At 35.3% G+C, this 23,822-nt stretch overlaps 2 protein-coding genes across 3 annotated transcripts in view; both read right to left on the reverse strand.

Annotated features, from left to right (window-relative positions):
* LOC105213602 (neurobeachin-like protein 1) overlaps nt 1-23,822 on the reverse strand; it is a 77,677-nt gene that overhangs the window by 6,630 nt on the left and 47,225 nt on the right. For both annotated transcript variants that reach the window (XM_011186550.3, XM_011186541.3), the window contains 11 exons: nt 18,283-18,426; nt 17,946-18,218; nt 17,761-17,875; nt 17,369-17,537; nt 17,158-17,282; nt 16,787-17,094; nt 16,562-16,723; nt 16,024-16,494; nt 15,753-15,925; nt 15,394-15,686; nt 15,214-15,328 (listed from right to left, as the gene is read on the reverse strand). In XM_011186550.3, the coding sequence (XP_011184852.2) occupies nt 15,214-15,328; nt 15,394-15,686; nt 15,753-15,925; nt 16,024-16,494; nt 16,562-16,723; nt 16,787-17,094; nt 17,158-17,282; nt 17,369-17,537; nt 17,761-17,875; nt 17,946-18,218; nt 18,283-18,426 (2,348 nt within the window). The remainder of the gene's footprint in view (nt 1-15,213; nt 15,329-15,393; nt 15,687-15,752; nt 15,926-16,023; nt 16,495-16,561; nt 16,724-16,786; nt 17,095-17,157; nt 17,283-17,368; nt 17,538-17,760; nt 17,876-17,945; nt 18,219-18,282; nt 18,427-23,822) is intronic.
* Nucleotides 18,692-20,070, reverse strand: LOC105213562 (cuticle protein 21). Its single transcript, XM_011186481.3, has 2 exons — nt 19,910-20,070; nt 18,692-19,695 (listed from the first exon to the last, which is right to left on the reverse strand). The coding sequence occupies exons 1-2, from the start codon at nt 19,922-19,924 to the stop codon at nt 18,946-18,948; spliced, it is 765 nt and encodes a 254-aa protein (XP_011184783.1). The 5' UTR covers nt 19,925-20,070; the 3' UTR covers nt 18,692-18,945.

Raw genomic sequence — 23,822 nt, forward strand, 5'->3', positions numbered from 1 at the left:
AGTTTGTGATATCGTTATTCTTGAAGAATCAGATTCTAATGATATATTCGAAGAAATCAAATTAATAAACAATGAATGTGGAAGCTTTGAGACGTTCTCGAGTTCAAGAACCGCTTAGATCATTTTAAGAACTACCTTAGTGTGCAGGAAAGCAACCCGACCAAAGATCTAGCTAAGCCTAATATACCGTCAGTTATATAGGTTTACACAGAATATGCTGCTAAAAGTCATCAAGAGTGTTCCAGCATTGTTCTCGGTCATTTAACATGTATTAAACAGTCTAAAGATTTTAGCGGATCTTGTTATTCAGAGAGAGAGAGAGGTAAGAGAGAGAAGTGTAGATCATGAAAGTCTTTTGTGGTACTAGAGACAATAAAGATGCTGACGGTGTTCTAACGTGTCAGAGACCTACGGACTACTTTCCATTAGTGGACTAATACATTTCAGTATTTTTTGATTATCAATCACATCATTTCTCAGATGGGCTTTACAACCATAAACACATACAATAAACTTAAACAAAAGTTTACGATCACTTGTGAATGTCTAGGCTGACGAGCCTGCCCACACCAGTATGCACCGGTTACACAATAGCAGCAGTAGGCATCTACATTTCTAATTGACAACTTGATTAAGACCAACCAAGAAAAGAGCAGCCGCCATAGCAACAACAGCGACACAATTGCCGGTAGGCCGGTTCGACCTGATAGTCAAAAGAGCACAACGGAACGACAAGAAACAAAAAAAAAAATAAAACAACAACAACAAAAAGACGTGAGAAACTCGGTGTGATTGAATGATTGCACACACACACACAGCGGCACACCGGCGAATGTGATGATATGCAAGCCTGTCATGCACAGCACTTGTATGCACACACATACATATGCATATACAAACAGATATATGCAGTTAAATGGCACTTAGATAAACCAGCTGACACGCGAGATTTTCAAGATTTACAACTTGATGAGTTTTGAGTTGCCTGCCGGGCGGTCGGTCGGTCGGTCGCTTGGTTGCTTGGTCAGTTGGCCGCAAACACTGTGCCGTAATACATTATATGTATGTAGGTGAGTGAGTGTATGCGTGTGTGTTTGTATTTAACTGGCTGAAGCAGACTTTCAGTTACGACTGGATGCGGTTGGTTTGGCCACCAACCACCAACAATACCACCTTCACAGTTACGACAGCTAATACATGTCAAACATTTTGCACACACTTCACACACACACGCACAAACATACATACAAACCCGCATATAATCAAATACAATTGACCGCATGCCAATTTGTAAAGTAATAAAGTTTTCTTTTTTGTGGCAAATCATTGAATTTTTCGTTAAATCATACTCAATTAAGCCCGCAGATGCCCACACAAACACACATACATACACACTTTCACACAAGCTACTCAAATAGGCCTGTGACTTTTTAGTGCCGAAAGGAGGATAAGTAGCACTTCTGGTTGATGAGTTGAGAAATTTATTTAACAGCTACATTTCACAAAAGCCAACAGCAACAAAAAACAGCAATAATTTCAGCGGTGTTAACTAGTTTTATAATAATCCCGCAACTGATAAGCCTTAATATGTAGGTGTGTGTGTGTATGTAGCGTTACTTAATTAATTGCACTTACTTAACGAAGGTGAGTGCTTTTAATCAATCTGCTGTCAAATGCTATTAAAATAGGCATATATTATAACCTACATACGCACATACAGATAGCCATAATATACATATATGCATTTTATAAGCGATTATTTCCTGTAGCAAAATGATTTGAGCTGCTAATTTTGTTGGATTGAGATAATGCTTGTTTGATTAAATATTTTAAAAGTGCATTTATGGATTTTTATATATTTATACATATATGATCTTTCTTTTCAATACATATATATATATATATATATATATGTCTGTGCATAGCTTTGAACGTTAGTGTGGGCACGCCTTTTTATTATTTTAAGGAGCTTTCGATGAATAAAATGTTAAAAAGAGGCCAGCACTTTTCAGTCAGACTATAAAGAAGTAACAATTGAGTTATACAAATTTCAAAGTTTTAGCAAAAAAACCTGACAATCTATTCTTGGGAATACCTTGAGAATATAAAGGGGTTTATAAAACGGACATCTACAAAAGTAGACCGTTAGGTACAGCAAACGACACCATATTTCTCACGCTCTTTTAAAATTTCTCTTCAGTAAGGTTTGCCATTTCATCATTGAAAGATATACGATCCAACGAGTCGAAATTATTAAAATTTACCACCGAAATTCAGAGGCAGTGACCTCAACTTTAAGAGCGCTACGTTCAAATTATGGTCGTCGCAATCGTCCAATCTGACCGCTCAATGAATTTTTGAATATTTTTGGCCCAAATTGGATGATCTGAACTTGGACAATATGTGGTTCCAACAGGAAGGCGTCACAAGCCACACAGCAAATGTCACAAACGATTTATTGAAAATCAAGTTTGGTGAACGTGTTTTCTCATGAAAATTGGATTCAGCGCCTGGACTTCTGCAAGCGTGCCCCTGGTGACCTTGCAAAATAAATCGAGCTCCATACATAAAGGCATCGCATGTACTTTCACAGGAATAAAGAATTTCTATGATATCCCAAACCGTTTTTGTTTTGTTAAAAAAAAAACATTTGTAGGGCTCTTATTGAAAAACCCCTAAAAAGTTGATTGTTCTACCAATCATTATTCTCTCTCAGTGCAAAATACGACAGCAATATTTTAAAAAAGTGAGTAGAGCCTTAACATAGCGAGTACATAATTGGCGAATCGAAGACGCTTAACTGCTTTAAAGTTCTGAGAGATATTATAAAATGATTTGAACTACAGTTGAACTTCCATAACTCGAACTTCTATAACTCGAAGATCTCCATAACTCGAACACTTGAATTGGCAATAGGGTTTAGAAGCCAAATTTTATACAAATCTCTTTGAAGTGGCAATAGAAGCCAACTATCATACAAATTTCCCTCCATAATTGGAACTTTTTGGTCAGGGCATAACACAAAATTTAAATTTTTTTATAGAGGTTGAATTTTAGAAGAGTCCATACATATCTTATGGAGGCGAACAAAAAGTATAAATTGTAAAATATAAAGTCTCTCTAACTCGAAGTTTTTTTGCGGATTATAGTGATTCGAGTTAGAGAAGTTCCACTGTACCTCATAAAGTAAAACTTAAAATTTCATCAAACAATGTATGCTTGTGAGCTTCCAAAATACCGATGATTTTTACTGAGACAGACATGATAAGGACTTTTAAAATTAAATATTTATAAAGATATAATTATATAGATACTACACTTGATTTTAAGACTAAAACTGAAAAAAAGCTAAAGCGCTCGAAATTATTTTTTTTATTTTAATTTTGCTCAAATAGCTTCCTTAAACAAATTTAAATAGTTTTTTTTTGCTGAAATATATTCTCGTATGTATGTATATATTACATTATACATTGATGGATTGCTTCCGGAGTGTTCAACGAGTTCATGGAGGTATTTAGATCAGCATTTATTTATGATCATATGTATATTTATTTTTAAAGAGTCTGCGATATTTTATGCGAAATAAAAATCTTAATTTTATTCTACTTAAAACTGATAATGAATATTTGAATGCACAGATACATACAAATGTCTAATTTTTAATAAGATCTTCTACGCATTAACATACTCAAAAGTGGATCACCATTAGAATTACATCAGTCCAGCTAATTATTGTACGGTAACCCAACAAACGATCAAATACCAAAAACTAAAAAATGTATGAATCTCAAACTGTCCTTCAACACTTTGTCACTGGTTCTAGACAACATTTTTTGTGGATAACCTTAAGAGAAATATTATCTATAGACGAAAAGTTAATATTCGATTATTATTATAAAGAGGTGTTATAAAATATTCGCGAGTCCATTAAGTTTGAATTTGATTCTGGTATTAACTCAGCATTTTTTCGTTGAATTCAAATCAAAAAGTTTACTGGGTGCATAGAAATATTTTGTATTGTAATTTTTTATATGAACTCAGACATATGTGTGCATCCATGTTTGTATGTATTGGTGTTTCCAATATAGATTTAAATTTCGTAATTATTTATTAATTGGATGACGACAATGAGGCCGACAGCGCGTCCAACCATAATGAGATTGCCGACTGTGATGCAAGGGCGCTACGCTGTGGAGGAAGTGACCGTTGGCTTCTATATATTGTACATTAGACTACATACTAGAAATATTTTCTGATAAGAATAATTTTATAAATTTCAAGTAATGACGGACCTGCAGCGCGAGGGGCATTTTTGTACTCTTTGAGTGTTAAAAGTCAAAATTTCCAGATTTATCAATATTTACATATATCGATAAAGGTTCTGATAGATGTTAGCCGAAAGTATTACAGAATAATGAATGATTTCAAGAATTCAGATTTCATATAATAAATTTTAAACGCCAGCTGCCGGGTTTAACCAGTGCTATGTGGAACATCACCTAAGAAAGCCCAAGTTGAGCAAACGTTCTGAAGTGTTGACTCTCTTAATGTCAGTTCAAAAAGAGCTGCCTAATTAAGGCACCCACTATATTACTTCTTGGCATTTTCTATGAAGTCATACTGAAGAATCGATTGAAATCGAGTGTGAATTCAATAAATCTGCGCAGTTTACTTGGACATGATGGCACTTGCCACTTGTGAGATAACGAACGAGTGCGTTCGGCATGCCAGCACATACTGACAAACACATTAATGACATTTTTTTTTTCAAACAAATCAATAATTATAATTAAAATATGTACGTTTGTATTTGTGTCAGTGTGCTTTACATGCCTGCATACATTTTTTACTGCGACTGCTGATATGCTCGTAATACGTAAATTCCCGTATTTCAACACACAAACTGCGTTCGATTGGCTTGAAAATGAAAATGAAAAAAAAAATCCAGCAACAATAAAAAGAAGTTATCGACACGCTAAAGCCAATGTGCCGCCGCGATCGATGATAACGTCAATTGTCGCACGACTTGCTCGCATACGCAAGTGCAGCGGGCCTTTCGATTAAGTTGTCAGTGTCGGAGGGCGAGACGGGACGGCACGTATGTGGTGAACACGCGACGTGTAATGCGTAATTTCTTACATTACGGCGGGCGATTCACTTTCAGTTACTACCAATTGAGTACATTTTTACAAAATCTTTTTATTTTCGAAAGAAATTAGAGACTCTGGGAGAAAGTTTGACAGATGAGCTCGTAAACATCGAAAAATTTAAATTTTTAATGCAAATATTTATAATACTGCTATAGATGATGAGTGAACAGCTGTAATGAATGGTAGAAAATTTCGAACCTCAAATCGTCTGACATGTGGATAGCTTAATTTTACTAGATAATATAGTACGATAAGGTAAAGTTTCTTATAAATTCCCCTAAAATCAAGAGATTTTTAAATGATTTTTAAGGTGTTTTAAAATATTTCTTAATGGTGTTTCCAGCCCTTTACATTTATACCATTGCCGTTGTGGCCGAGAGGAAAGACTGTTGTACATATATGAAGCTATGAGATGTTGTCGTATCAGACATGAAAAGACGTCTTGACTAATCCGGTGTAGATTGAACCTAAGACCAGTCAAAACTGTTTTTTTTTTACAAAAATAATTTATTCAATATGTCACAGTTTTATCAAACAGACCTCGTATACAAATGTATGAAAATAAAGCACTAAATTCCCTGCCTTAGAAAGTCACATGCCAATTTCATCAGAAAAGGGACCGGATGTTATGTCTAGCACTGCTTCGCCCAACATACCCATTTAATTATTGAAACATTATCGCAACATTTAATCAAACTATCAAATGGATGTTAAGAATTATGTCTGAGTAGTTTCGTGTCTGCATTTAGAGAATTTTTGCAAGTCTAAATGTAGAGAGTAATATCAACAATTAGATATAGACAATAATACTTCTTGGAAAAAAGCAAATGACAGTTGTTCGTTGCAATAATTAAAAATGTGGATAGATAAATTGGATATGAATCTTACGATATATAACAGCATATTTCAGCTAAGCTAAGAATCTAGATTCTTCTCGAAACATGATTTGGGGATTCCCGTCCATCAGATTGATCTATTAAAGACGGAAAATGAGTCAACATTTCAAACAGAGTTTCTTGGGGGTTTTAAACATATAAAAAGGTATGTAAGATTGGCAGTTTACCATGTGAGACAGGGGAAGTTGTTACCCAGTCATCTAATCTTCCAATATGTTTAATTCGAGAAATATCGACAATTTATATTTTGCTAAATTCATCTCTGTCTATTACTAAAAAATATTATTATATTAAGTCACATGTATTTTCCAAAGACTAATCAACCACAAGTAATCACTAATTTTCTGTTGAACACCTACATATGTGTTAATTATTTGAAGTGTGACCGGAAACATTTTAAATATTTATTGACTTACAACCATGCGCTCAAACTCTTAAGACGCGCGTATTGAAATATATGAAACTCATTATGAGAAGTCACAAGCAGAAATTCATTGTGGCTGAGATTTCTCGATCTAATTAGTGCCTCATTCAGCGCTGCTACTAATATTTAAGTGCAAAAATGAATGAATCATTTAGATAAATTCAATTATATTTTGCATACTAATTTTTTATGCATATTCGATATTTTTGACAATGGCAACACACACTTTCGGCACGACGCCATTTACATGTAAATTTCGGAGCTTGTTGCCATGCCCCTACCTAGTGTAAAACCACGTAATCGTTTAATCGCTCACGTTTACACCTTACAATTTACTATACCATATATAAATAGAACACTCATAAATACTAAAAAAACTAAAATAGACACTTACGAAAAGTAGGTGTAAAGCGCATACTAATTTACAGCACTCAATTTATATTATGTTAAGTAGGTAGATAAAAATTTATGCATGTAGATATGTAGTCGTATAACCACATATGAGTACTTATTGAGTTTACAAAATGGAACTGGTACAGAGAATGGTTGTTAGAACTCTTTTATATTTTGTTTTTGATTTACTATTAGAACTCATTATGAAAGGCTTACACTGATTAAAGCCATATCGATGTACGAACTAATAGCCTTTTCGCACAGGAGTTTATTGATCAATTAAACAGCATTTGCTCGATTAAAGCGTTGATTTAAATCGATTTACCATACAAAACCATACAAAAGAAAAATCTTATTTTACTACATTAATTTTTAATGGAATACAAATCGAGTCAAAGCTTTGGAAGTCTGTTTTATCAAATTTAAAAAAAGTGTGTGTAACAAAGCAGAAAGATCTTTTGCAAAAGTGCTTTTAAAGACTAGTGCTGTATCAAATTGTCCCGCTCAGTTTTTGAATTAAAAATCTATGTGTATTACTGTGAGATTTACATTTGCTTAAAAGCAATGTGCAAATTACGTCGTGAGTCGAGTAATAAATATTTAACTAGATAGTGATTTATTGATAAAAGGTATTATAATACTTACAAAATTATACTTTGAGTAATCACATGAGTAATTCAATAACTAAGTAATGAATAAATACAATAAGTGTAAGTAAGTATGTATGAATAGGTATCAACAATGAGTTTTATTGTTTGGATGATATAAGCACTTAAATTTACTGTTATTTAATATTACGAATTATTAAAAGAAATAATTTCGAATCAGAAGTCAAAATTCCGAATAAAATATATACTCTCCATGTATATATGTTTGTATGTGACATAGGCGATAGGCGGTTCAAATTAATTTTGTATCAGTAAATGTCGCAAGCTGACGTTTTAATTGATATCGGTTAATAACTGTATGAGTTATGAGTAATATTACAAAACACCTGTGTCTTCGGAGCATTTCGAACACTGTAGATTAAGAATTTATGGACTCGTAATCAAACAGACATTTTTACCAAATTTAAAGAGCACAAAATATTGGCGTTTTAGCAAAAATAAGAGAACAAATTTAAATGAAGAGATATTCGAGAGTACGCTATTTCCGTTTTGCTCATATCAACATATGCTGTCATGTCATTATAATTAATTACAAAAAAAGTAGCAAATCTGAATCTTATATCATCAAAAGTACTTGAAAGTGACAAACTATCACAACATATTATCTTATCGCAAATACTTATGCAGGCTCTCGTACAACAAAAGAATGCGTCTACTCAATGGTGGACTCAATGAAATTACGAGATATTACGCTAAGGCAGCTGATAGAGGAAGCCAAGTGAACACGTGATATTAAATGTATTATGGCTATTAATTCAAGTGACCATTTTTATGCAAACACAGACTATCACATGTGCCTGTTTATCTAAGAAAATATATTTTCCTCCACACCACACGTAGTCGCCAAAGTGGGCGAGTAGGGTCGGGTGTACAGCCGTATGGTCACACGGTTATTTAATTTTTGGCCGTTCCGTCCCATGTAGGAAAAATGTCGCAGGCATAAAAAGAGATTAGTGAAACTTAAGAATTCTCAAACTGCAAAATTTTTCCGAAAATTCCTCACGTGGAGGGGGCTTATGAACGAGGTGTTTGAAGAATTAAAATATGGAGATGTACGAGGTATGTTCAAAAAAATAACGTGAATTTTAAATTTTTGATAAAAATATATTTTTTTTTCGTTCATCTACATTAATGCTGTGGCCTTTAAAATATATTCTATTCGATATTATGCACTTATGCCAGGGATGGTTCCATTTGAATCACTTCTCAAACTCGATTTTTGAGATAACCTTTGACTCTTTCAACGATTTCTAGTATTTTTGTGAAGTGACGGCCCTTTAAGGATATCTTTACTTTTGGAAATAAGAAAATTTTACACTGTCATACTATGCCAGCCATGTCTAGTGAATATTAAGGCTGGGGCATCGTACAGTATTGTTTTTGGTCAAGATTTCACGAAGAAGTAAGGAAGTGTGAGCTTTTCACGAAAGAAAATATCCAAGGTCATAAAAACACGTTTAATCTGAATTTTTAAATTTTATAATTACTGCTATTTTTTAACAGATCACGTATATTGGATATATGCGATTAAATTTTCGGAGCTGTCTGAACTTATGTCCTCTTCCATAGTCATTTCTTAATTGAACAACTTTTTTTATGGAAAATCATTCATGCAAAGTGAAATCTTAGAAATTTTTAGACGACAGGTAACTTCGCAAGAAGAGAATAGTTCATGATGAATACAAGCCGAACGCTCTATATAATTAAAAGTGCGCTTCTCAAATAAGAACCGACCATACTCAGGGCAAAAATTGTGCAAATATAAATATCGTAGAAATACAACGTCTGGAGACAGTCTATTTTGCCGCAGGTGCTGTCTTGCGCGCACAAATGATGACATAAATTTCTTAGACCACTTTAATGAACAACAAAATAAATAAACTATAAAAGAAACGGTGCGATACGGTGGTCTCGACGAAATAAAACATAGTCCAAAAGAGCACGACATACATATCTACATTTGTATGTATGACTCGGATATAGGTGACTAGGCGTAGTCGATGCGTTTGTGTTCGTCACATTTCATTCTTATTCATGGCGTTGGAACTGGTCACCGTTGCTAGTAGCATTACTCGCGCCCCTTTGGCGCCAATTATATATATGATATATATTTATACTATATGTCCCCTGTACATATGGCTATATTGGTAGGTGTGTGTATGTATAATTTATAACGGAGCGTAAGAACTTAATACGCAGTAGAGAACATTTTCTTAATCCACTTGTCCGACACATATATTTTTTGATAGTAATTTGTTTGATTAATTTATTGAATTTGCCGTGAGAAATGCTAACTTGAGTGCGGCGCGTAGGCTGCTGCTTCCTCTACTCACACATGCACACATACTCAAGTGGCTACACTATGCCCTTCATCACGCCGCCACGCCGCAACGTTGCCCAACCAACGCATTTCAACAATCGAGTTTGATTTAGCTTTCAGTTGAGCTTTAAAAATGCGACGCACAAGTTAAATTGTCCCAAAAAAAAAAGTATTCAAATCAAGTTTTTGATGGCAAGTCAAATGCACACATACATACACATAGCCAAGCACACAATAAAGAAATTTTGCATATTGATAAGACAGGCCCACTTCTGCTGTCCGCTTGTGTATGTCCGTGTGTGTTGTGAGCAATGATTTACGTTTACGTTTATATGTATGTACGGCATATAAATTAATTTCAATTTTGATAAATTTATTTATGATGCCATATTACGGGGAGTATATTAGAAAACATTTGCGTTAAAAAAGTGAAATTCACCGATCTACACACAAACATGTATTTATATCTATGAGTATACTCATATCAATTCATTTATTGCCGTTTAATTGTTCATAGGAGGCGCGTCAGTTGCCATCGCTCGCGTTATACTTAATAATTATAACGGCATATGTGATGACAGGCAAAAAAATATATATGCATATATGAGATATTTTATACTAAAAAATAAATAAAAAAATAAATCAACACAAAACACTTGTTGTTGTGTGCAAATTAAAATGTATATGCAAAATATTCTTATTGTCGTCGCCATTCGAATGTTTTCAATGGAATTTTAATGCCACATTCTCACATGATCCAAATATATTATTTATTACATTCGAATTTTTGTTTTTTTGGTTTTAAAAATAAATAAATTTAGTCATATCGTCTTAAGCTGTTGTCCTTCTTCTACTTTAGCATTATGTCTGGTGTGCGGGAAAATTAAAAAAAATAAATCACAAGCACATCCTACATAATATTTATCGTACACACCTGGTGATTATATAAAAAAACACTAGAGTCATACAGAACAAAAGAAACAAATTCTAGCTCATTAACATCTGAGATACATATGTGGTCAAATAATATTCGGCTAGATTTAAAGTGTTTTAAAGGAAATAAGTATAATAAATAATTTCTGCCAATATCAGTTGGGATTTTTCAAAATAATTTTTTTTTCGACCCTTCATAACATCTGTCATATAAACTGGTTTACAACATTGAAATTGAGGAAAAATTAGATTATAACCTTAGTTCTGATTTCCTTCTGTTGTTTTTCATTACGTCTGTTTTCGAATTTCGAAGGCAAAATTTCGATTTTAGTAACTTACTTCAAAAACTGTGAAGTTACTTACTTCTTTAAGGGGCACACCTAGTGTGAAGTTTCAAAAAAAATCGAAATTTTCCTTTCATATTTCGGCAGATTACACCTTTAAAAATAACATATTAAAATTTCAAATCGAAATCTCAAATAGTTATTGAGGTATAGCAATTTAAAGAGCAGCCGCTCGGTAACAGTGAAAACGATCATTTTATCTTTAAACGCGTTTTTCTCGAAACAGCATTTTCCGAATTTTCTGCAGTGATTACGCAAAAACAAATGATCCGATCACTATCGAATTTTTTTACATGTTCTATATATAGTTCTCCGTACAATGACCTATCGATTTTTGATCTGATCAAAAAATCGAATTTTGGCAGGCCAAAAATGACCAAAATTTTGGGTAAAATTCGACTATTTTTTTTTAAACGCCGCCATATTGTCAATTTTTGATTTTTTTTATTTATCGTAGGTCATTGTACAGACAATATTGTCTAGTTTAACGAGAATTTTGTTTTTTTTTTTAGATTTCATCCACGGAGAAGGCCGGAATCACTGCAGCAGTGAAGGACTTTTTTTTCGCGCCGTTGGAGATCGACTATAACTTAAAAAATATTAAATTTTTTTTCTTCAAAAATTTCACTGTATATTCTTGAAACATGTATGGATACATTCTTAAAATTTCGAAATAATTGATAAAGTATTTTTTTTAATAAAAGTTCCCAAAAATCACCTTTTTGGTAGGCCATTACACTAGGTGTGCCAATTTTTCGAAAAATAATGTTCATTTGTAAATTTTTTTCACGGTCTTAATGCCTTACTTTTAACAATTGGATTCCATGACATCGAAGGTTCCGATATATCCATGCTATAATAATGGTATACAATTTCCACTGCACTGATGGCATACCTCCCTTAAATCTCTACTTCCCTTTTTTATAATAATTTCTACTCCATTTAGTAATTATAATCCTAATAAAATGTAATACTAAATTAATTCGACATCATTGAGACTTCTGAGCAGTCTGAAATAGTATTTTTCTAGGGTAAAGCTTTATATTTGTCTGTCTACCATTACCAAAGAACGTTTACTATACGTTCTTTGTCATTACTCGCTAGTTACAAACATGTGTTGTCCCCCTAAACTTATGTATTACTCAAAAGTATTTTGTTATTATTCATCATTTTTTCAAATTCGTTGCTGTTGGGATTTCTATCCAACAACGCAACAATTTATATACATACATTAATGTAAATACCTTAAAATTATTCATGCTCTTAATGAATTTTGAGATAATTCCAATTTCCTTGGAATTCTTTTGGAATTTCAATAGCTTGCGTCAATTTCCTGTCATTAATTATGATTTCATGGAATTTCTTTAATAAATTATAAATACTCATTCATGCAGTGATAAGGTACATATTTAACAAGCGTATTCGGGGGCTTACTTTATGAATGCTGAGGAAACTTTTCATTTTTAATACATAGGAATGTAAGTACATATAGATTTGTAAATATTTTAATTTTATAGCAAATTTTTAAAACACTTTAGTGGTTTTCAGTACATCCTAGTGTTCAAAATTGCTGCGTTTTCCACAGATTACTCAATTTTATATGGCATTGAACGCACAGTTTACTATTTTTTTTAATTTTGGGCCGAAAGTTAAAGTTTGAAGAATAAAAAAATGGCACGTGTAGTAGTTTAGGTTGGATTTTGGGAGGGGTATGCGTATACGTAACATTTTAATCCGTTTGTGATACCCTAGCGAAAGAATTATGCACAAATTAATATTTGTATACACTATAACTGTATAATAAATTTCTAAATCTTCTTCAAGATGTTCTCAAAATTTAATATTTAAAATGTTTAGCTATACTTATTCTATATCATGTAGTGGTAATAATACAGTCAATACCAAGCCAGTGCGCCTGAATTATACAATATAATATAATATTAATTGATTAAAATGTTTAGAACTTAATTAAGTTGGCATTGCTGTTTTAAATATTCTGAGCACGCGTTCACACTAAAGAGATTAACTAATTTCGTTTAAGGTGGCTTCTAAAATCTTATAAAATATTACCGGAAGTGTGTGACAAATGTTGGCGGGGAAAAATGCTCAGTCATTGTTAAAAGTGTAAAAAAAGATTAAATTGATTCTAAAATTTTTGATATGCTTCGACAAATGATTAATAGACCACCTTTACTACATACAATCATACATATGTATATGTAAATATGTATTTATGAATATTTGTATTGATATCAGTGCTACACATTCCTTTACTTAAAAAAATGTGTACTTAATACTTTGATATATAGATCTGTACATATGCCTTAAATGCGGTAGGTGGGTATGTGTTGGAGTTGACTAGTCCAATTTCCTCGCTGATAACGCCGTGCAAAGTGAACGGCATGCACAAACGTGTATGAACACACAAGTGTATGTCTGTATGTATGTATGCATGTATGTGTGTGTATATGCATTATGATTCTTATTACGTGTATGCTTATGAGCTCTACACACGAGATAACACCATCACGTGATATACTATGTTCACGATTTGTATAACGCCTTTTTTTGTTCTTATAACCGTTTAGCTACATTTGTACGTGCATATGTATGTACGTGTGTATGTGTATGTCGGTATGACTAGACAATTTCAAATCATAAAAGCGCACAGTAGTTGTTAGCTTAGCTTAGCATGATAAGAGCGTATGCAATTACTTATTTCGAATGCTCTGCAACGTGTTCCGTTCCGTTGTGTGCGTTTGCATGCATGTTAGTTTGTATGTGTCCAATGGAAATTGAGGCAAACTATGAAAATGTTGTCGTAGGTCATTGACTAAATACTAGTCGTGTTAGGTTAGTAGCAGCCGTTCATGGACTTTAGAGCATACATATGTGTCTATGTTCTTGACTAAATCGAATGCTGATAGCGCAAATCAAATGTAAGTAACGTGTGTAAATGTAACACACATGTATGCATGTGCTTGTGGTGTTAATGTATGTTAACATCAATTTGCGTATTACAAATATAATCTCATATCAAATAAAATAATTTAATCGCTTTAAACAAAGAATTGGAGTATGCGTTTTATTGTTGTAGTTGCAGGGGTGAGGGTTATTTGAATTTGAAAAGTTTGCCGTTGATAAGTATTTTATGAATTTTTCGTAACATATTTACATTTAGTTTAATTAGTTAAATATATTTTAGAAATTGAAAAACTCCTTTATTTCTCACGCATTGTTGCATAAATATGAGAAGGCATGGAAATGGTTCACATTCTCAGTAGGCAGCTTTAGCAAGCTCTTACAAAATTGAAAGCTAAGTTTGTAATATGAGATTACATTTAGATTTCATATATTACAGTTTCATAATAATAATGTACTATTGAGATTTAACTTTTTTTTTAATTTTTTACGATTTGATTTAACAATAAAATTTTTCAGATTCTGAATGTATTGCTTTTCTACTTTAATCTTATTTTTTTATTTAATTTGAATAAAAAATGAAACAGTCAGATTTTTAGTAGTTTCCGCAACGAAATAAGTACTTCCGAAACAAAAAAATTCTGGGTGTCAAAACCGACGTTATCCATACATTTTATCCGGAAATTTTAAATAGTGTCTAAACACAATTTCCACAAAAATTAGTCATTAAACATACACATTTCTTATTTATAACATTTTAAAATTTTTTAAATAAAATTTTAAATTTATGAAATTTGTTATCCCATAAAAATCCCATTAACATTCTCTGTTGATAACATCAACATTCACTATAACATTAATAGGGGTTTTTTATGGCATTTATGAATTATTTCACATCACTGTTAATGTTATGTTCATTAACATTAACTGTTCTGCCTCTGTTAATATAATGTTAAATAACATTTTTCGATATGACCAATCAGCTTGATTATTGTAGCCTACTTTCAGGCTTACTTTTCAGCAAACGAAGCACTTCACGTAAAATATTACGACACAATATTTTTTTAACGTTAAATATAAATGAGTTTATATATAAATTTTGAAATGGGCACAAACAGCAATTTTGTAAATTTTTAAAATTATTTAATTTATATAACACTCACCATGATATGAAACTGTAACGTATGAAATTTGTACGCAGGTCTCAGTACAGCCAATGGGCTTCAGTGTGCGCACAAATTGACCATCCTGTATGGTATAAACGTTCACAGTGCCGTCCTAAAATCATATGATAGCATTAGTACTCAACAAGAGCCAACTAATTGCTTATTTAAGTGAATTACCAGTGATCCCGAAACGACCATATCCAATTCAGTGTAAATGGCGACACTCGAAATGGCATCATCGTGCCCATAAAGTGTGGTTAATGGTTTGGGTGAGAATACATTTTGCGTATTCAGTTGTGTGATAGCCTGCAAATGCGCCTGCCCTGTAAGCGCATGCATTGGAATGTTCGAACTGGCCGGCACATTGCCATACTGTTGCGTCTGAATGCTCCAAACGATGCAGGTACAGTCGCGTGAACCGGTCACTAAGTAAGAGCCACAGTTGTCCAACGCCAGACAGGTGATGATGTCTAATAGAAGTGAAAAAATAATTAAATTGTTTAAAAAGATGCAGTATGTTAAGTTTAAAAGCCCACCTAAGTGCCGTGTGACGGATGCCACCGCCTTCCCCTTATGTAAATTATAAACACGCAGTGAGTTATCCCAGATGCCACCCGCATACAAGAGTTTGCCATCTGTGCTCACGGCGAATAGTTGCGAATGTGGATTCTGGGAGGGATGGAAGGGACCAAATATGCGTTTGCGGTTTCTAAAAGAGTGAAAAGTTTTAATTACAAAAAAAAATTAGTAATCAGAGTTTTAAAGAGAGTGTAGTCTACATAATCACTATCTTTGGCTTTCACTCACTTCAAATTTGTAGTTGTTGCATCGATTTCCAGCAGAAATCCTCGATCCTTATCGTAGGACATCCATGAATTAGCACCAAGTATACATGACTTCGATATGCTGACTAGCACATCCGGACTGAGTTGTAGAAATGAGCGCGGCGGACTGCGAGGAGCGCTCAGGAAGACAATGGGATCTTTTGGTGTTGACAGCTCGCAATAATATTGCACAACCTTATCGAGAAATTGCGTCAGATCCGGCCGTTTCAATTCGGCGCGCACCAGCTTGAGTGCCGTCTCTTCTTGTGTCAAACGACGCGGATGTGGTTCACGCAACAGTTGTGATGGCACTTGACCGAAGTTGTTGATCATACCTTCAACAGCTTCACGTTCAACGGGATTGGTGATTTTATCCAAATCGACCGCACCTTCGTATGAACAATAGTAAAAAACGTTGAGCGCTTCGACAGCTTTGGGGCCTTTTTGTTTGTAGCTGTGATTAAATGAGGTTAGAAACTTAGTAAGCTGCAGATTAAAGCTTTTCTTATGAAGAGACTCACCCGAAAATCAAATCGATCCAATGATGTAGATTTTGACTCACATATTCCGATTCTAAAGCACGTCGGTGTATAGCTATAAACTCCTCCGGTGTGTTGGCCCATGTTGGCAGTATGACGTCATCCACTTTTTCTTTTGTGATCTGCAGGTGACCCAAATCAAATCTAAAATTGGTAAATGATTGGAAATAGTTCATGTATATGATTGGATGAATTAAATTAAATTACTTGTTCATATTTTTGAGAAACTCAGGAAAATAAAAGAATTCCGGTATGAGCTCCTTCACATCATTCGGATTGTCCATTAGCAATTTCCATGTTTGTGGTATCGAGTGGAATTGCCGATCGGCCACATCGAAGCGACCACTTTGCAACTCAATATGTAGCGAAGTAAACGGTTCCACGCGTAGCAAATAGTGCAGAACACCACCGGAATTCGAGTAATGTGTGCCGTAGTGGAATTTCGGTATCGCACCTGAGGGGTCTTCAAACGACTCGTATTTGATGCGTACGCCAGCCTCGTTTTTGGGATTGATCTGATGTGAGAATGTTATAAAATTTACAATTTGAAAATTTGAGAAAATAACGGCATAACTTACCACACCAACAGGTTTGGAGAGATCGCGAAAAGATTTTGGATCAGTTAAGTCTAAAACATCACTGGTATAGTCAGATAAAATCCAGGGAAAAACTGGGTACTGGCTGAGATCGTTATAAGAGCGGCCTAGAAGGTAGGGAAAACAAATTATGACGCACAAAAGTATACTATGAAATGGTGATTTCAATATAAACATTAAAAAAGTGACTTACCAGCAATTGTATTCAAGTACATAAGATATTCGAAATTTGAAATCTCACGGTTTAACCATTTCTGCGTAAGTCCCGAAGCGCGCAATAATTCGCCCGGAGAACGTCCCGAGCCATATAAAATATTTGGCGGTTGCAAGCTCAAAATTTTCGTAAAAACTTTGTTACGTGTCTAAAAATAAAATAGGTAAAATTACAGAATTTTACGATTCTATCCCTACAGGACTGTTCTGTATTGCGATTCGGTTTGGAAACACCTTTATATGCCAAAAAAAGTTTCTCACTATTAAAATAAATATTTCCTATTCAAAAAATTTTCAACGAATCGAATTTCAAAACACACCTCACATTATGTCAGAATCTTTATACACACTCATATGGGCTGTCGAACTCACCTTTGTGGTAAAATTGAGAAAATAACTAGTTTGATCGATTAAAAATATCTCTAAAGCGCTGCGCCGCAAATTGAATTTACGCAAATGCACCTCGCGTATTTTGTTGATTGGAAAGCTTTAATGAAATTAAGAGCAAATTTATGCATTTTCAAATTTTTAATCAAAAGCGCGTTAGTAGTACTCACCGAAAATCATGCTTGGAGCCATCTTCCGAGGGCGGACTCAAATCAATGAAAGTGAAAAGCGTTTGATTCACCTCGATCTTACCTTTCACCTTCGTCATGAGTGTAATCAGCTCACAGTCTTGTGAAATAACTGATTTCTCCAGTGGCACATCTTGTTGCGATTGCGCTTCAATCGATTGGCGCAACTCCTCTTCGAGTTGTAGATTCTCATCGTCCGCTAAAAAGTCACGTACAACGGCGCTCTTAATTGTCGAATCGAATTCCGAGATTTCTCTAAATTGTTATTATTATTTTTAATATTTTAAACAAATTATAAAGAAATTGTTGTGCTCCCTACCTTGGATCGTAGGCATTTGTGGCATTATCACGTAAATTCGCCGCATTCTCGTGTTTGTTCGGATACAATTGTGGTTCGAGTTTGAGACGCATGCGAGCGACATTCTCATGATTGGAGAGCATCCAATCATCTTCATGAGAATTACTGAAGGTGGAAAAAAATTGAGGTTAGATTTGGTTGGAGGCTAGTTGAATTTGATATGCCCTATATTCTCTAAGAGAATATATATTTATAAACCATTAAGTACTCTCAGAGAAAGATATGAATTCTAGCTGAAGAATTCGTAAAGTAGTCGTGGATGGTAAGAAGCAGAATTTTCATGGGAAAGCTGATCTGAATGATATTTTTTTTAATTTTGATATTCAGTAAGTCCTTAAAAAATTGTTATAGCTCAAATGAAAAACAAATATTTTTTTGTTTTAACAGTTTTTTTTTATTAACGATGAAAGTTTTCAACAAAGACAATGAGTTTTTCTAGTTTATTTACAAATGGATGTCCTCCGTTGAATTGCATTGTTCTACCAATAGTTGGCGCGCACAGCGCTCCCAAGTCATCCGGCAAGGCAAGCAACTCAACAAATAGCTGACATTTTGGACAAGAGTGTGTCGGTACGTTCGTTATCTATGGGTCAATGGTCAATAATCCAAGCGGTTTCCTTTTGTTTAGACAACAATTGGAGCGGCAAGGGTCTTGGCGACGACTGGTGCTGGAGCGGCCACAACTGGGGCAGCGACAGCCTTGGCGGCAACGACGGGAGCAACAGCGGCGACTGGCACATCCTTTTGGACGACAGCGTTGAAACCGTTGATGGGATCAGCGTAGTAGTTGACAATACGACGGGAACCATCGGGTTCGATGAGCGAGTATGAGCCACGGACGATATCACCATCGCGGGTCTCCTCTTGGGTCTTGGAGTCACCGGTCAAAGCATCTTGTACATTGTAGGCGTAGCTGTATTGTGGGTGCGGGTCAACAATGTCGGAGGCAACAGCAACTGGAGCGGCGACTGGTGCAGCCAAAGCTCTAGCGGCAACTACGGGTGCTGGGGCAGCCAATGGAGCGGCAACAACTGGTGCTGGAGCAGCCAATGGAGCGGCAACAACGGGTGCTGGGGCGGCCAATGGAGCGGCAATTGGTGCAGCGAAAGCTCTTTGGGCAAGGAGTGGTGCAGGTGCGGCGGCGTAAGCTCTGACTGGTTTCACAATTGGTGCGGCAGCGGCCAAAGGAGCTGGAGCGGCGTAAGCCAGAGGAGCTGGGGCGGCGTAACGAGCAAAGACGGGACCAGCAGCGTAGGCAGCTGGTGCTGCGGCGTAAGCCAGAGGAGCTGGTGCAGCAGCATACGCCAAAGGCGCAGGTGCTCCAATAATACCAGCGTTGGCAGAGAGCGCCAAAGTAGATAGAACAGCGGCAAACTAAAAGGTAATTGAATGAAATGTAATTACACTGTCTGAGTGGGTCTGCTTATTCCAACGGACACTTGGACACTTCCAATGACGATACGTAGGAACATGCCGAGATCTGCAACTGAACCATTTACGTATCGTACAAATGCGTAATCCAAGCGCCCGTTGCCTTCGTACGTTATGAAGGATATTAGTGTATGTCTCAGGAGCTCAAAATACTTACAACGAATGGACTCATTGTGTGCTTAAGCTGATTAGATTCTCACTGTCGGTTGATTAAAACAAAACTGACATACTTTTTCCAAAATCGCGACGCTTTTTATACTTCAAAAAATTCAAGTCTCGTGGGCACGCGATGAGCTCGCAGCTCTCGAAAAAGATTTCCAAAAATTTGAATATTTGCGTTGTAGCGGCAGCGGCGCGCTCTTCTACCACCAGCCCCCCAAAACTAGAGGTGTTGCGGATTGTACAAAAAATTTGCTCTACAATTATTTTGTTGTTTCAATTTTTTTTTTTTTTTATTTTTTATTATTGTATTTTATTTTTACCTTCTTCGATCGCAATACATAGCGAGTATATGACCTCTTCATTGCAAGCAACACTTCGCGCACGAAGGGCGGGTGGCGTTAATTCAAGTAGCCAAATACGAAGCCCAACTACCAATGACCAAGCGAACACTAATTTTGAAATGCCACTAGTAAATTCTGGGCACGTAAATCGGGTAAGTCAGCAAGGCAAGCGCGTGAATGCATAGTTTTCAATATTTTCGTATATTTGTATGACAGTGCGGGGGTGTAAGCGAGTTTCATGGCACAGCTTAGTAAGCTACAACGGAGTGCGACACTCACGCACGTGGCTTGTGCGCTACCTACTCCGAAGACCTGCGCTCTGGTGGCCATAGCAAGGCAGCGCCGTGGGGAATGACATCTAATTATTGGAATCAGTCGCGAAAGCGCCAACGCATATCAATAATTGCAATTCAATGCAAGTAAAAACAAAAAATACGTTTTCTCATTGTCTTAGTAATGGAAATGTTTTGCTACAAAATAAAGACATTGTAAATTTGCTTATAAAAGCTAGAAAACGCCAAAAATGTGAAATAAAAAAATGCGATCGATGAAATAAAAACCATGATAACGTACTAATTTCATTCAATTGTTGAAAATTTGTGAGTTCACCAGAGGCATTTAAATAACTAAAAATAGTTATTTGGTAGTTTCTTTATCGTCAGCTAATTTGAATTGATTGGCGTAGTGAAAAATGGAAAGCTTCACAATGAGTTGAGTTGCATATTAAAAAAAGAGGCTCACGCGCGTGAAGAATGTCAAGCAATAAAATAAAAATAAATTCAAACACATTTAGAATAAGGAAAATCAAATACACACGCGTACATCTATATCAGAATAACCAAAAAAGTAATGAATCCCAAGAATTCAGGCCGCATTTTGGGGCCGTCGAAAATGTGTTAAACAACAATGAGGAAGAATTCGCGCGCGAATATTTCAACAGTCGCAAATTTGGCAAACATTTTTGTGCAAACAACCTGTTTTTATATCTTTACATTGTACATTTAAAAGAAGTTTAGAGCAGCCAAATTAATTTAATACATTAAGGTTGTAAATGTGAACTAGTTTGTGCCCTTCGCACAACTGGCTACTCAATCAACGATCAGCTTTTAAATATTTTTGTTTTTGCTTCACATAAGTTGGTAAGTTGCATCAGCTGATTGTAATTTTATTAATAAATACAGTTATATTTACAGGGTGGACAACTACCCGTAGAGTTGCATTCCAGTTTCTCACTTTATTTGTATTCGATTAAAAATATATATAGTAAAATAAGATTTTTGTTTTGTATGGTGATTTACTTTAGTCGAGCAGAGCCCGGTTAATTGATCAATTAACTCCTGTGTGAAAAGGATATTATTTTACATTTATCTTTGATGAATGTGAAGAAAACATAACAGAACCTTATAAAATTGATTGCATAATATTTTAGGATTGGGAAGGCATGCGATCTAGTTTCAAAGAAGATACGGTCTGGTAAAACGTTTTTATTACTGTAAGTACTGTATGGAAAGCCTTTGATATAATTCTCATCTCGATGTCTACCTGGTGCGATAACACATAGTAATATCGTTCATAGATTTCTTTACCAGGTTCGAGGTAGACAAATAATTACAATTTCCATTATTTAAAAAATAAAATTGGCTGAAACCTTGTCAGTGGATTATTGTGCTTTCGGGCCTTTTTAATGATTTTCTTCTGAGATTAAACATTCAGCGGACAGACGATCCAATTTGACGATCTAATTTGAAAAGTGTCAGATTGTCAGTTGAAAGTCGAAAATTTGGTCTTATTTGTTCACGTTGTAAACCTTGGATCTTCATCTTGAGAATGATACTATTTCATCCAATCGTTAAGGTAAATGACAAAGTTTTTGGTTTATAACGCGATCTCTCCAAAAGTCAAAGAATTTACAGTTTGTATAATATTCCAAAAACAGACAAGTTCAAACTTGCAAATTTAATTAATTTTATCTTTAAAGCGATCAAAGAACGTGGAGCTTAAACATATCCATAAGTTAAAATATCAAGGCATCTGGTAAAACTCAGTTTTGAATTCTAAAAACAAACCTCAATGGTACTTCATATCCACTTTATATTAACTGTTGTTGAAAACTTTTAGGCAACAATTAAACAATGCATATTCATATGAAGTCTAGTTTGCCAATATAATAACTCCTTTCAAAAATCGCATCAATTAACAGACTGAAACAGTTAAATTAGGGATTCTGCGTTTGCGAAAGCAATGCGTTGAAAATTGTAACAAATGCACCGGAGTGACTTATGACAATGCGCGCACCCAAGCACATGAATGGCGACTGGCTACACCTTTTAATCCATTTCGCGAACAGGTTATACAATCGATGCCTAATTGATGCATTTTTAATAATGTGCCATTTTGGTCACACCAGAGCAGCAGATCACCAAGCGGCAGACAACAGGCAGTTGGCAACAACAAACGCCACGCAACAACAAACGCCACGCAACAACACTGTGGCAGCGACAGCGGCGGCGCAGAACAAAATCACCGAACAACAAATAGAAGTGCGACAAAAGTGAATGGCAAATGGCCGCGGCGGCTGATTGCACATTGTGATATGCAGCAGGCCGACGCGGCCCAAATGAGAACAGCAACCGCCGCAGCCGCGGCCGCAGCAATAGTCGGGCGTTACCGAAACGTTTTGGCTGTGGCATATGTTGTGCAATTATTCCTTTTATTTTTGCGACGCGTTGTTGTGTTTGCTTTGTTTTGACTGTGTTCGCATCTAGTAAATTTAGTTATTAATTCATTTGCAGGAGCGAGTAGCCATTAAACATTAAAAGGGTAAAGCGGCCACGCGCACACGCAGCAAACGTAAGCACAAGCCAACCATTTGTATGCCGCGCAAATAAAGCATCTACTGAGCTATGAAGACAAGGCGCGAGTTGTTGTGCGCCGAAATCGTTTAAGCAAATCTCTAAATCTCCAGATCGCAACACCGTTTCCGCCAGCGTAAGGCGAGCGGCATGTCATAACGCCAAATCTTACAAAAACAACAAAATGTCACACGACACAAATGTCATGCGCATTGATAGCGTGTGTGTGTGCGTTATGAAGTATGCCTTTTGAATTTGATCAAAAGTTCTATTTAAAATTTATTTGTATGCCCATCACGTCATTTCTGTCACTATTGTCTACGTGGCCCGTATCAACTGACGTAATTTTATCAATTTCGAAATGACATATGTATCTCCAAAAAAGGGTCCATATGTTGGGGTCCTCAACTAGTTTACGCTTTTGTATAATATCTTTATATTTAATAGGTGTTTACACCTCGACTAGATGCCTGTCCGTTCATTTCTTTGTATTTCTACTATAATTTGTTTCTATTATTTGACAAACCGAAGTATATACATATTTCTAGCCGACACCGAAAGGCTTTGAGTTCTTATGATAATCATTTTTCTCAGAAACAAATCATTTTCCGGTCTGCCATTGTTCTCCGAGCGATAAAAGCTTTGATATCAGATATCGAACTAAGGTCCAGCATAATAGTGGTACTCATCTCTCCACTGAAAAACATTCGGTTCG

Source organism: Zeugodacus cucurbitae, chromosome 4 (assembly GCF_028554725.1).
Source record: "Zeugodacus cucurbitae isolate PBARC_wt_2022May chromosome 4, idZeuCucr1.2, whole genome shotgun sequence".
Taxonomy (NCBI): Eukaryota; Metazoa; Arthropoda; class Insecta; order Diptera; family Tephritidae; genus Zeugodacus; species Zeugodacus cucurbitae.